General features: G+C 44.4%; 1 protein-coding gene across 1 annotated transcript in view; it reads right to left on the minus strand.

Annotated features, from left to right (window-relative positions):
* The window catches only part of PTPRQ (protein tyrosine phosphatase receptor type Q), a 161,742-nt gene that overhangs the window by 118,770 nt on the left and 29,552 nt on the right, over positions 1-13,420 (minus strand). Inside the window, exons 13-17 of the mRNA XM_030549449.1 lie at positions 12,326-12,433; positions 6,740-7,021; positions 4,114-4,296; positions 3,164-3,265; positions 824-944 (exon numbers count right to left, since the gene is read on the minus strand). Of these exons, the coding sequence (XP_030405309.1) occupies positions 824-944; positions 3,164-3,265; positions 4,114-4,296; positions 6,740-7,021; positions 12,326-12,433 (796 nt within the window). The remainder of the gene's footprint in view (positions 1-823; positions 945-3,163; positions 3,266-4,113; positions 4,297-6,739; positions 7,022-12,325; positions 12,434-13,420) is intronic.

A 13,420-nucleotide genomic window follows, 5' to 3' on the forward strand; every position in this document is an offset into this window, starting at 1 on the left:
ATGTAGGGCTTGCAAAAGGAAGCTATGACAAATCTTTAGAACAAGTAGTGCTCAGAAGAAGAGAATGAAAAAAGTTTTAAACTGGGATTTAAAATGACAATAGTCTTTTTTGAAGGAGGAAGAGACAGATTCCAAGAGGCACAAAAAAATAAAATAATAATAATAAAAATAATAAATAATAATATAATATATAGCACTTATAATGAGTGCTATAACAGAGTTGAGAAGAAGACAGATAAGATGGCATAGTAACAAAATATTGGGACGTAGCAGGAAATGATGTATTCAAAATATCATGCTAGGTGGTACTAATGTCAGAGAGTGGACAGGGACTTCTGCTATCACAACTCCTTGCTTGCTCGGACCACTGAATGGAGCTGAAACAGAATTTTTCAACAGTTCTTGGCCATCTCCATTCAGTCAGGAGGATGTGTGTCCATCTTAAGCTGGAAACATCAGCAGACCCCTAAGAATAATATTTATTGGTGCCTCATTTTATCATTAATTAGATCCCAAATGGTCCAATTAATATGTGAGGATAGGAGATCATCCAGCTAATTTAAATATAAACTCATTTTGCAAACCCAAGACATTTGAAAAATATTTTAGATGCTTGCAAATAATTTAATTGCACAATTTTCACATACCCCTATTTAGAATGGCATTTGTGTATATGAGAAGCTAGTATTTTAAGTAACTTATTAATATTCACTCTCAAAAATGTATAATCAACAAGAATGTATATTCTATAAGAAAAACCTTACATTCCTTTTAGATTACAGATTTAATATTTATCCTCAGAACTATTTCCAGAAAATCTTACCAGATATAAACTGTGTAATAGAGGATAATTCCATTTGGCTCCAGTGGTTGTTTCCAGGACAACTTCACAGTGACACCCGACAACTGTTTTACAGAGAGGGATTGTGGAGGTGAACTAGGAGCTATAAAGTGAGAGTGCAGAACACAACAACTTGTTAAACAATTAAGATCTGAGTGACATGGTTAAATGCAGTATCTTTAAATAGGATTTTAATTATTTGTGCTAGGAAGTGAATTATGGAAGCACACAGGTACAGTATCCATATCAAATGGTGTTATAGCCAGGCTTCTTTACTTTTTCAGCCAGATGATAAAGGAAGATTTTTCATGGTAGTGTTAAACCATCTGTTTCTGTGATTCAATGGAAAAAAATATTTCATGAGAAAACAGAGCAATGGGTTTGTCACACTGATTCACCTACTGTCCAAATATATTATTGTAATTTTTTCCCTTCTAATAAAAGCAAGAGCTTTTTAGGTGTGAATGCATGTAAAATATAACAAAATAGTTCCCCTGAGGAGAAGTGGAGCTGGAAATAATTATATAAAGCATCCAAAAGATGGGAAAATTGATGAGCATAGCATTGAGAGATGAAAAAAATGTGGGATATCATGCAGAGTTAAATCTTTTCACTCCATCAAATAAGGAACATGTTCATATAGTTAACATGTCATGAAAGAAAATATACATGTATTCAATGGATGAGACAACTGAAATTTATTCTAAGATGAACACCAGACAGCAGTATAACCACCAAGTACTGAGATAGCATAGCTAAATAAAAACGTTATAATACATTTTCATTTCATTCTAATTAAAATATTTTAAGGTTTATGCAAATGTTGCTGTGAAGAAAATGTATGTCCATATGCTTAGTAATAATATTTTTCACTAAAGTGTTACGGGTGAAGTCAAACTGTTACTTTTTTTTCTGAACTACTAGATAAAGGTATTGCACTATGCTGTAATGTTAACATTACTTTTGTTGTTCAAATTAAACAAAACAGCATCATGTACTAAAAATTCAGGTCATGGCTGTGGTCATGCATGTAAATTGAGAACATAAGCATAGCTATTAGCAAATCTATGAAGCATTCGGTCTGATGCTCTGAACAGTGTGTACTTTGGAGTAAGATACATGTGTCATATTATAAATATTTTTGTTGCTCTTCCTTTAATTGCACTGTCTTTCTCAACCGCAGAAGATAGCATAAATGTTTTAAACATCTTACTCTCAGTACATTTTGGAAGAAATCTTAATTTTGCCTGAACAAAGGCTTAATAAAGTCTGTGAATGCCTGAATTTTCTGGTAATAAATAGTAACAGCTGTATTTAGTGTTTACTTGCTATATTATCCTCGGTAGCCCTACAATAAAAGGTCTATCAAATCCTGAATTTCACATGTCTCTGGCATTTCTTGATTCTAAGATATTATTTGTCTTTATCTCATAGATCTTCTTATTCAGCTAACTAACTCTTTAGTAAAATACAGAATGAATGTTTGCTCTAAAGAAAAAACATTTTAAACAAATGGCATAAATTTATATAATTGAACTGTTTTTGATGTATTATAGCAACATTTATATTGAGCAATGTAACATGGTATGGATTGTGTATGAGGGCCTCTGGCCACTTTTGGAGTTTTGCAGAGACACCACCACCACAGCAGGAATCCCAGGAGGAATTGTGTCTAATGGGATGGAGAGAGAGCATAGATGTTAAATAAATAAAGTGTGGCATACACTTTAATAATTATGGCCACCTCTGCTGGCTAGTATGGAGGGCAGTGCCCTGGCCCTTCCTTTGACTCACTCTGCCAGGCTCAATTTAGGTGTCTAGAGCCACTGATTAGGTCTTTTGAGCACTAACACAATACTAATGACTATAACTATAAATCCAATTTAGAAGAGCCAAGGACTCCAAGCACAAGAACTATGACTGTTCTAGATCCACGTGCTGGGAGGCAAAAGGATCGGGGGTCTGTGATTTCTCCATTCATCCACTTTTACACCCATGCAGAGATAACCTCCAGCTGACTTACTGCTGCCCTTCTGTAACAGTAAAATAGTAAATAGTAAAATAGTAAATAATAAATTAAGGGTTCTTAAAAATGGAAGACGCTGGTGAGATACAAGAACAATAACAGTGTTGCTTTCCAAATAGAGAACTTTTGTGATCTGACATAACTTATACTAATAGAGGTATTAAAGAATAAAAATCCATTATAGCTAAATGGAAAGTGCCTATACAAATCAAACATACAAAGATCTCTGAAACAAAGTTTAAGACTTGTCCACTAGAAGTGGACAATGATATATTGTAATTTCTTTTCTGACTTACCATCTTCATTAGTCAGTATGTTTAGAGGTGCACTACGAACCCCTTCACCCTTGCTAGTGCTTGCAGACACCTCAACTGTATATTTGGTATATTTCTTTAAACCTAAAGAAAGAAGAATGCAGTAAACTATTTTATAAATTCTGAGGAGTTCAGTGAATATTTAAAAAAAAAATAGTTAAAAAAACACTAAAGTTAGGCTTCTGAGTACATATGTAGCAAAAGTGCTGAGCATCTCACAACTCCCACTGACCTCAAGGTGGATATTAGATGTGCCAAATATGTCTTAGAAGAATTTTTTAACGATTTTTTCTGAGTCTCACAGCATAAAAATATCTTGTCCAATAACACCTAAGATTGGAGACCAATTTTCTGCTGGACACAGTCCACATGTGTAAACTGTTAAGTGGAAATTACCCTTTTAAAGTATTTCAGAAACTGGGACATCCGCAAATCAGATTTATAACTGAAATTAAGTCTCAACTTTAGCCATAATCTGAAGTATTTCAATATCTTCTAGTTTTACAGGAATGTGAAGGCTTCTGTTTTTCTTAATATAGAAATCTGCATGTTCACATAATTAAAAAATCATTTTGTTCCATAAAATGGATTATTGTGTTTAAAACTAAAGTGTTAAAATTAAGACCCTGATCCCACAAATACTTACACATTTTATATATTTGAGTAGTCCCACTGAAGTCAGTGAAACTAAATCTGAGAGTGTTTTCAGGATCAAGGTCTTAGTATTCACAATTAGTACTAAATTTAGTGTCAGTGGTGGCTACCTTTTTGAAAAGTGCCATCTAATGACATTGGCATATTGAAGTCAAGGTTGTAAACATTAAGTTTCCAACAATCATTAAATATTTCTTTCTGACTGGAATTTGTCAACATGAACTATACAACATCAACCAACCAGGACACTATCAAGTTTCAGATTGTTACATACTGACCTGTAATACTTATCGTCAGAAGAGTAGTGTTTATGATTCTTAGCTCAGTTCCATTAATCCTCCTGAGATATACAGTGTACTTCTGTATAATCCCATTGGGAACAGATGGTGGAAAAAATGATAACTCGACTTCTGTAGATGAGATGTTCCTGTAGGTTATGTTTTCTGGTGCACTATCAGGAACTGAAAGAGGAAAATTTAGACTGAAAAAAAGAGTCAAGTCAAAGTTTTGTTCATTAGTTAAGCAATAAAAAAATATAGTATTTTGTAAATATTTGATTTTTTTTTACTAAAAGCAATAATTTAATATTTTTACAAGTTGAGCTGCAAGGTCAAAAAGATATGAAAAATGTATCTATAATATATAATACAATTATCAATATAATGAGGTTTTTTATGTACAGCCTTTAACAAATTGGTGGAATCCTCTTGACAAATGAGCTAAAGACCTTCTCAATCACTTCCCCCCACCCTGTGATGCTGAGCTTCCTCCCTGACACCTTAGTAGTTATCACCATGAATTTCCAGCTTAGCTCTCTCTCAAGAGACTCTTCATTGATGTGCTGCCAATATTTTAACAAATGGTTTCCACTAACATTTTTTCCGTTTGCCTTTGCTGCTCCACATACTTGCAAAGAGGTAGGGACTGGGCAATCTTTTAATTTGTTTTCCCATTAAAAAAAAACAAAACATGTTTTCCCAGATCCCAGAACCAGGAAGGGAGGCACCAGCACATGATAACATTGTATAATCATTTTCTGAAACAAAATAAAAATATAATATAAGTTTGGTTATCACTGCACAGCTTTCAGTTTGTGCAGTTTGGCAAGGAGAGAGGGTAAATGGGTTTTACAGGAGTTCTGGGTATCCTCCCTCTGAAATATTTTGAAAATACCTGCCACTTGATGCAACCCATTGCATTCAAAATACAAAATTTTTGCTCTTCGGATATATATGTATGAACCCCAGAGATAAGTCACCTCTGGCTAGAAGGATTTAGTGGTATCCAGAGAGGGAATGAATTCTATCAGAGGCTGGGAAATCATTCTAAACATCCTCCTAGTTTAGTGGTGGAATTTTAATAAGGATCTCTCAAACAACAATGCTTCAGTAGGTCCCAGTTCCCTCCATACTTTCAATCTTAAAATGCCTGCCTTCCCTCTTCTGTATCCCACCTAGTTCTGGATTCAAACCTATTGTTCTGCATTCACTGCACCCCCATGAAAGGAGGAAAGGAGGACCTGAGGGGCCTAAACAGGTTATAAGGAGTGATCTGAACCTAAAATAAATTTGTTTAGTTTAAAGAGTGGGTGAAGGTTTCCAACATTTATTTTTTTTAACACGTGACTATTAATAACACACTTTGGCATCTAGGTTCCTACTGACTTTTAAAAACAAATGACAGGTTATATTAGCTAACTTTCAGCTAAGTAAGCACAAAATAGTTTCACTTTCAGGACATCATATTGTCATCTTTGCCTACCCAAAACTATTCATGAATGTGACGAATAGTTTCAGCCAAAAAACAAATAGGGAAAAAAATTTAGAAAGTTAAAATGTTTAATTTCAACCATTTGGAAATGTTTTGTTTTGACTTTTGTTTTGAATTGGCTTTTCAGATTCAAATATGGCCAATTTAAAAAAGAAAACATTGAAATAAGGGTTTAAAACACTTGTAACAATCAAATCAAAACAGAAAACTAAAAACAATTGTTTGGGGTTGACTAAAATGTTTTGGTTCACTCAAAACTACGTGAAAAACTGAAAAAAACTATTTCAAATTGACCAGAAACATTTTGGTCAATTTGAAACCAAAAAGTTTTGAGTTTTTTGATCTGACAAAAATATATATACAAAAAATGGTTTGAGTTCAAATCAAACCAGATTTTTCTAAGCTCTGCTCTAGACGTCCCTCTTGACCTCCATCATTTCCTGCATTTCTAGCTGCCTCTCCAACATATGCTCTTTGATGTCTAATCTCCTAATCCCTCTTCTGCTTCTCTTCTCCATGTCTATTGGTATTTCCATTATCCTGCCCGTCTCTCAGTCTTGATTTTTCTCTTTCCTTCTCCCTTCCCCCCACACCTCTAATATCTTATCTTTCTCTACATCCTGTTGATTCCTGGTTAGTATCTCAAAAATCCACCCTTCTGTCTCAGTACCCACTGCTAAAATATCTTTTCCCTGCTCTGAGCAACTTTCATCTTATTACTGTAACCCTCTCCAGTTTCATTTTACCTCTCCCTTTTCCAAAATATTTCAATAACATCAACTTACTCTCCTGCTGCTTCAACCAGGTCACCACCATCTGTCTTTGAGTTTTTTCACTCGTTTCCTTTCTCTTACCACATCAAATACAAATTCTTTGTCTTCAGCAACAATCCTGGCCTTTTGAAATTCCTCCTTTTCTATAAAAATGACATTTTTCCTGCAATACATAACCGGATCCCATTCTACATCTCTGCTCTCATTACTCTCTTCTCCCCTTCCCACTCCCTACTCAGTTTTTGCACAGGTGAAGCATTTGGCATCAAAATATGTATTATGGTAAAATGAACTGGCATAAAATGTTACCACAGGCTATCAAATGTGGACAAATTATAGTATTTTTAAGAAATATACTCACCAGTTTCAGAAGTTCTGACAGACAGTGGAAATGATGACTGATTCCCATGGCCAAGTCTAGTGAAAGCCCTTACGGAAATGTTGTAGAGAGTGTATGGTTTCATGCCATTTAAAAAAATACTTGTAGCTGAGGTATTTTTAATAAATAAGTCATTGGCATAATTGTACAGAACTTCATAATGAGTTATGATCCCATTAGGTTGCTCTGGTGGTGACCATCTCAAGTATATTCCTGTTGCAGTTACATCTAATACCTCTACATTCTGGGGTGGGGAGCCTGGTTCTGTAACACAGAATAAAAGATCTTTGAATTTTTTTAACTGATCATATAATAGAAAAATGTTCCATAAATGTATATGTTCCTAATATCTCGACATTTCTAGAGGCAGCTACAGCAAGATCCAGAACTAAAGGTGATGACATGGTCTCCTCTCCAAATCATTATTACCAAATGCTATCAGTTTTTCACTTTCATATATCTCAGAAATCCTTCTTTTCCCACCATTATAAATGCTGGAGGCAAAGCAGGGTTTGGGGGTGAAGGCTGACAGCTCATGACCCCCCCCGCCAGGTAATATCCTCATGACCCTCTGAGGGGTCTCGACCCCCAGTTTGAGAACCCCTGTCTTAGGGTATGTCTTCACTGCAACTGAAAACCTGCACTGGCCTGTGCCAGCTGACTCCGGCTCATGGGGCTTGGGCTAGTGGGCTGTTTAACTGCAGTGTAGATGTTGGGGCTCAGGCTGGGGCCCAGACTCTAGGATCCTGCAAGCTGGGAGGGTGCCAGAGTTTGTGCCGCACTCCAAGCCTGAACATCTACTCTGCAATCAGAAAGACCCTTAGTCTGAATCCTAGAAGCCTGAATCAGCTGGCCCAGACCAGCCAAGGGTGTCTAATTGTAGAGTAGACATGCCCAGGGTGGCCAAATTGTGGCTGGCCCTCTCGTAGGACCAAACCTCTCTATGTTCGTTGTGCTCTCGCTGTAGGGGTCAGTGACAGCTTCTGCTAGTGTCCCCTAGGATTCAATCTACCCAGGCATTTACCCCATACCCCTCATTGTGGTATATGAGTGCCTAAAGAAAGCCATCTTACAGGAGTGGAGGAGTAAGCGGATCTATGGCCCTGATCCTCTTCATATCAGCCAGTGGATCTGACTGTCCACTGAGGGGAGGAGAGTGTGCTCCTAAGAGGTTGTACACAGGGTGTACATTCCCTGCACATCAGGAAGTTCCAAAATACTTTTTACCTCAGGGAGGCTCAGAATGCCTCCCCCCTGATCCCTCTGGAGTGGTGCAGCTCTGCACAACCTCAACGCTGGGGCTAAAAGGCACAAAGGGTTCATGTAGCGAGTCAGTATGGCTCACCTCCTGCCCAGGAGAGGGCGTGCCCCACCGGACGCCTGAATGGGCGGGGCTAAGGAGAGGTGAGCCTGCCCCTCAGAGGGTCAGGCGGCGACCCAGAAGCACAAAAGCCGGCCGTCAGAACTCACTTGAAGCCCAGCCACTGCCGGGAGCAGACCTGCCGCGGGGAGCTCATGACTGGGAAGCCGCTGGGGCCCAGGGCAGTCGCCCTGACTGACCAGAGCTTCCCCACGCCCGCTACTGGGGGGAGCCGCCGGAGCTTCCCCACGCCCGCTACTGGGGGGAGCCGCCGGAGCTTCCCCACGCCCGCTACTGGGGGGAGCCGCCGGAGCTTCCCCACGCCCGCTACTGGGGGGAGCTGCCGGAGCTTCCCCACGCCCGCTACTGGGGGGAGCCGCCGGAGCTTCCCCACGCCCGCTACTGGGGGGAGCCGCCGGAGCTTCCCCACGCCCGCTACTAGGGGGAGCCGCCGGAGCTTCCCCACACCCGCTACTGGGGGGAGCCGCCGGAGCTTCCCCACGCCCGCTACTGGGGGGAGCTGCCGGAGCTTCCCCACGCCCGCTACTGGGGGGAGCCGCCAGAGCTTCGCCACGCCTGCTACTGGGGGGAGCCGCCGGAGCTTCCCCACGCCCGCTACTAGGGGGAGCCGCCGGAGCTTCCCCACGCCTGCTACTGGGGGGAGCCGCCGGAGCTTCGCCACGCCCGCTACTGGGGGGAGCCGCCGGAGCTTCCCCACGCCCGCTACTGGGGGGAGCCGCCGGAGCTTCCCCACGCCCGCTACTAGGGGGAGCCGCCGGAGCTTCCCCACGCCCGCTACTAGGGGGAGCTGCCGGAGCTTCCCCACGCCTGCTACTGGGGGGAGCCGCCAGAGCTTCCCCACGCCTGCTACTGGGGGAGCTGCCGGAGCTTCCCCACGCCTGCTACTGGGGGGAGCCGCCAGAGCTTCCCCACGCCCGCTACTGGGGGAGCTGCCGGAGCTTCCCTACGCCCGCTACTAGGGGGAGCTGCCGGAGCTTCCCCACGCCTGCTACTAGGGGGAGCCGCCGGAGCTTCCCCACGCCTGCTACTGGGGGGAGCCGCCGGAGCTTCGCCACGCCCGCTACTGGGGGGAGCCGCCGGAGCTTCCCCACGCCCGCTACTGGGGGGAGCCGCCGGAGCTTCGCCACGCCCGCTACTGGGGGGAGCCGCCGGAGCTTCCCCACGCCCGCTACTAGGGGGAGCCGCCGGAGCTTCCCCACACCCGCTACTGGGGGGAGCCGCCGGAGCTTCCCCACACCCGCTACTGGGGGGAGCTGCCGGAGCTTCCCCACGCCCGCTACTGGGGGGAGCCGCCGGAGCTTCCCCACGCCCGCTACTAGGGGGAGCCGCCGGAGCTTCCCCACACCCGCTACTGGGGGGAGCCGCCGGAGCTTCCCCACACCTGCTACTGGGGGGAGCCGCCGGAGCTTCCCCACGCCCGCTACTAGGGGGAGCCGCCGGAGCTTCCCCACGCCTGCTACTGGGGGGAGCCGCCAGAGCTTCCCCACGCCTGCTACTGGGGGAGCTGCCGGAGCTTCCCCACGCCTGCTACTGGGGGGAGCCGCCAGAGCTTCCCCACGCCCGCTACTGGGGGAGCTGCCGGAGCTTCCCTACGCCCGCTACTAGGGGGAGCTGCCGGAGCTTCCCCACGCCTGCTACTAGGGGGAGCCGCCGGAGCTTCCCCACGCCTGCTACTGGGGGGAGCCGCCGGAGCTTCCCCACGCCTGCTACTGGGGGAGCTGCCGGAGCCTCCCTGTCCCTGCTGTTACCCTGAGGAACCCCCAGAGCAAGCCTGGCCGGATTTCCCAGAGGAGCTGCCGGACCTACCACCCAGCCCTGGCCGTGAGGAGCCCATGCTGCTGGACTTCCTGGGGGCTGACGCCACGGACCAGGTAGACCCGGAGGGGGAAATTGGAAGTAGCCCGGGGGCAGCCAACCCGTCAGGCTGCAGACGTACCTAAGCCTATGTCAGTGTGTTTCAGTCAGGATCCCCACTGACCGTCAGCGGTGTTAGCCGCTACTAGGGCCCCGGGCTGGAACGCAGTGGAGTGGGAGGGCCTGCGTTCCCCCTGCCACCCTCCCAAGGGTGGCAGACTCCCCCTCTCCCTGACCTGAGGAGGCCAGTAAGACTATCTGTTTGCTCGGCCCCTGCTGAAGGGCCTGAGCCCTAAACTGCTTGTTGCCCCACCCTGAGCCAGGGCCTGGGCTTTATACACCTGAACTGCTGGTTGCCCCGCCCCGCCCTGCCCAAGGGCCTGGGCTTCTAGATTGTTTGTTTGCTCTGCCCTGAACCAAAAGGGTCTGAGCTTGGTGACTCTGCATTTGGTGCCCCGCCCGGCCTTAGGGTGGGGCCCCCATTGACCCTGTATTGTCGCTCAGCCCTGAGGCAAAGGGCCTGAGCTCCCAATTGACTCTGTATTGTTGCTCAGCCCTAAAGCAGAGGGCCTGGGCTCCCAATTGACTCTATATTGTTGCTCAGCCCTGAAGCAGAGGGCCTGGGCTCCCAATTGACTCTATATTGTTGCTCAGCCCTGAGGCAAAGAGCCTGAACTCCCCATTGACTTTGCATTGTTGCTCGGCCCAGAAGCAAAGGGCCTGAGCTCCCCCCTTGACTCTGTATTGTAGCTCGGCCCAAACCCGGGGCCGGAATTTTGGACCTTTATGTTTGCTGCCCCAGGGCCTGCCTGGCCCGACAGCGTGTAGCAAGCTGGTGTGGCTTCCCTCTTCCCCTCAAGGAGGGTCGAGCCCTGGTCCCATACCTTTACAGTTCAATACAGCTCTAATCTGATCAGTGTGATTGATGGCTCTGTCTGTTAGGCTACATCTACACTTGGAGCTAGGAGTGGGATTCCCAGCTCAAGTAGATATACTCATGCAAGCTAGCAGTAGCATGAGCAGTGGCAGCACAGGCTAGCCTCCACTAGTACAAACCCACCCAGACCCCATGAGTATGTACTCCAGGCTGCTAGCCTGTGCTGCCCCTGGGCTGCCCATGCCACCATGACTACACTAATATTTTTAATGTACTAGCTCAATGAGAGATAGTCTGAGTATGTTTATTTGAGCTGGGTATCACACCCCTATCTCCAAATGTAGACATATCCTTGGTGTATTTTTAAAAGAGCAGCTCTTTTACTGTTGCTGGTAAAAATCCAAATAAGTTACTTCATTTTATGTTCACCATTATTGTGAAGCACTCTTGAGACACAAAAGCAATCTTGAGACACAAAATTACTATTACAGTTTCCATATGAAATCAAATAGGTAAGACTGATTCTGAGCCATATCTTACTCACTTAAGGTAAAACCCACAGGAGTGAGAGTAAATGTGTGTGAGAAAGGGCCCAGGAAATGTCACAGCTTTCCCTATCCTATGTTTTCAACCAAAGTTCCCCTCAGGAGAGATCAGATTGCAGAGGGGTAGGATCCAAATCCTGTGCCTCTCGGGGATCTGTGTGGAAAAGAAAGACAAACTATGTGGTGTGCTGGCCCATCCATGCTACCACTTGGCCTCCCCTTCCCCTCTGGCAGCAGGACTCCCTAAGGAACTAGGCTACTATTGACTCCTGTGTCCATACAATCTTCTCATTTCTTAAGGGGGTGCCAATCCAAAGCAGAAGTTAATATGTCTGGAACAGTAGTAACTGCTGTGTGGGCAGGGTTTTGAGAGGAGCATGCTGTGGAGAGAGGGGCTGTGCTCAGGTACTATCCAGAGCTACAGAATCTTGATCTGATATATAACAGTGCAAGTGGTTCCTAAAATATTTTCTCTTATGCTAAAATTACTGATCAATTTCAATGGATAAAGAAGCTCCATTTGTAGACAGCACATTCACCCAGGTTCCATGATCTGAGATGGTTTCCAAATTGTTTCTAGGTGCAATTTACAATGCTGGTTTTAAGATAAAAAGCCTTTAATGGTTTAGGTTCTGGATGCCTCAGAAGCCACCTATCTTCCACATCATGATCAGAAGTTGTGGATCTTCCAAGCTAATAACCCCTGGGTTAATTAGAAAGGAGCTGGTGATAGGGCATTTTCAGTGAAGGTTCTGGAGCTGCTCCCCTGTTGGTGCACCAGAACCCAAATTTGCTGACCTTCGGGTACTGCTGAAGTTTATTTCTTTCCTCCCAGGCCTGAAAAACTGGCTGAGGGGAGCAACACTGGGTGGTGGGAGAGTGCATGCACATCACTGAAACAAGAGACTTACCATCTTCAGGTGTTCTCACAAAAATATCGTTCTCTTCAGACAGAGCACTTTCTCCCACTGTGGTGGAAGCTGCTACTCTCATTTTATAATTTGTGTATTTTTTCAGACCTAGGAAGAGCAAGAAAAAAAAATCCTAGCCTGTGATTCTTCTTCAACATCCTCTTTTCCTTTTAGTTAACATATTAAGTATAAAAATGGGCAGTGTTCAAATAGTTTTCATAGCTATATAAGAATTTATGTAACTTAAAAAACAACTAATCGCCTATAGAGCCACTGAGATATTCTAAAACCCACTATCTAAAATAAAATTTATGTTGAGGCTTCAACTAATCACTCCCATTGACTTCAACAGAAATTGATTAGCTCCGTCTCTGTATATTGCTTTAACAATGTGGAATCCAGTATGTGTGTGAGCACGTATATTTATTTTAGTACTTTGGTTAGTACAAACAGATGTCTGAAAACCCACAATGGGATGCCTTTTCTTCAATTAATATACAAAAAGGTATTTTTTTAAAAGTAGAAAAGATGATAAATTTCTAACACATACTGTGTAAAAGTGAAAGTCGTAAAAAGAACTAGCAGCATAGAAACACTGAGCCAAACTAACCCCCTCCCATGTGAAAAGCCAAGAAGGGGATGTTCTATGAGAAAATTCCCACTAGAAATCCCTTGCATAAATTACTAACTACCATCCCGAAGGAGCCAGGATAGTGGGTTTTGCCCTCTATATAAAAGCCACTCCCCAAAATTGGCAGATTCCTCTGGATCCACAAGAAGCTTGGGCCATTGATGCAGAGGCCCTCTCTGCCCCTGCACCAGCTCTGGCCCCCATCCTCCTCCTCAGTTTATAAGCAGAGCAAGTCCATTGGAGCCATATTGCCAGGGAGCTCTCTAGCCATGCCAGCCCCTGGACCTAGCGTTTATTCATAGAATCATAGAATATCGCGGTTGGAAGGGACCTCAGGAGGTCTAGTCCAACCCCCTGCTCAAAGCAGGACCAAATCCCAACTAAACCATCCCAGCCAGGGCTTTGTCAAGCCTGACCTTAAAAACCTCTAACCTTTCTCAGGTAACTTCCATGGACCCAGAGGT

The sequence above is a fragment of the Gopherus evgoodei genome, chromosome 1 (assembly GCF_007399415.2).
Source record: "Gopherus evgoodei ecotype Sinaloan lineage chromosome 1, rGopEvg1_v1.p, whole genome shotgun sequence".
In the NCBI taxonomy this organism is placed as follows: Eukaryota; Metazoa; Chordata; order Testudines; family Testudinidae; genus Gopherus; species Gopherus evgoodei.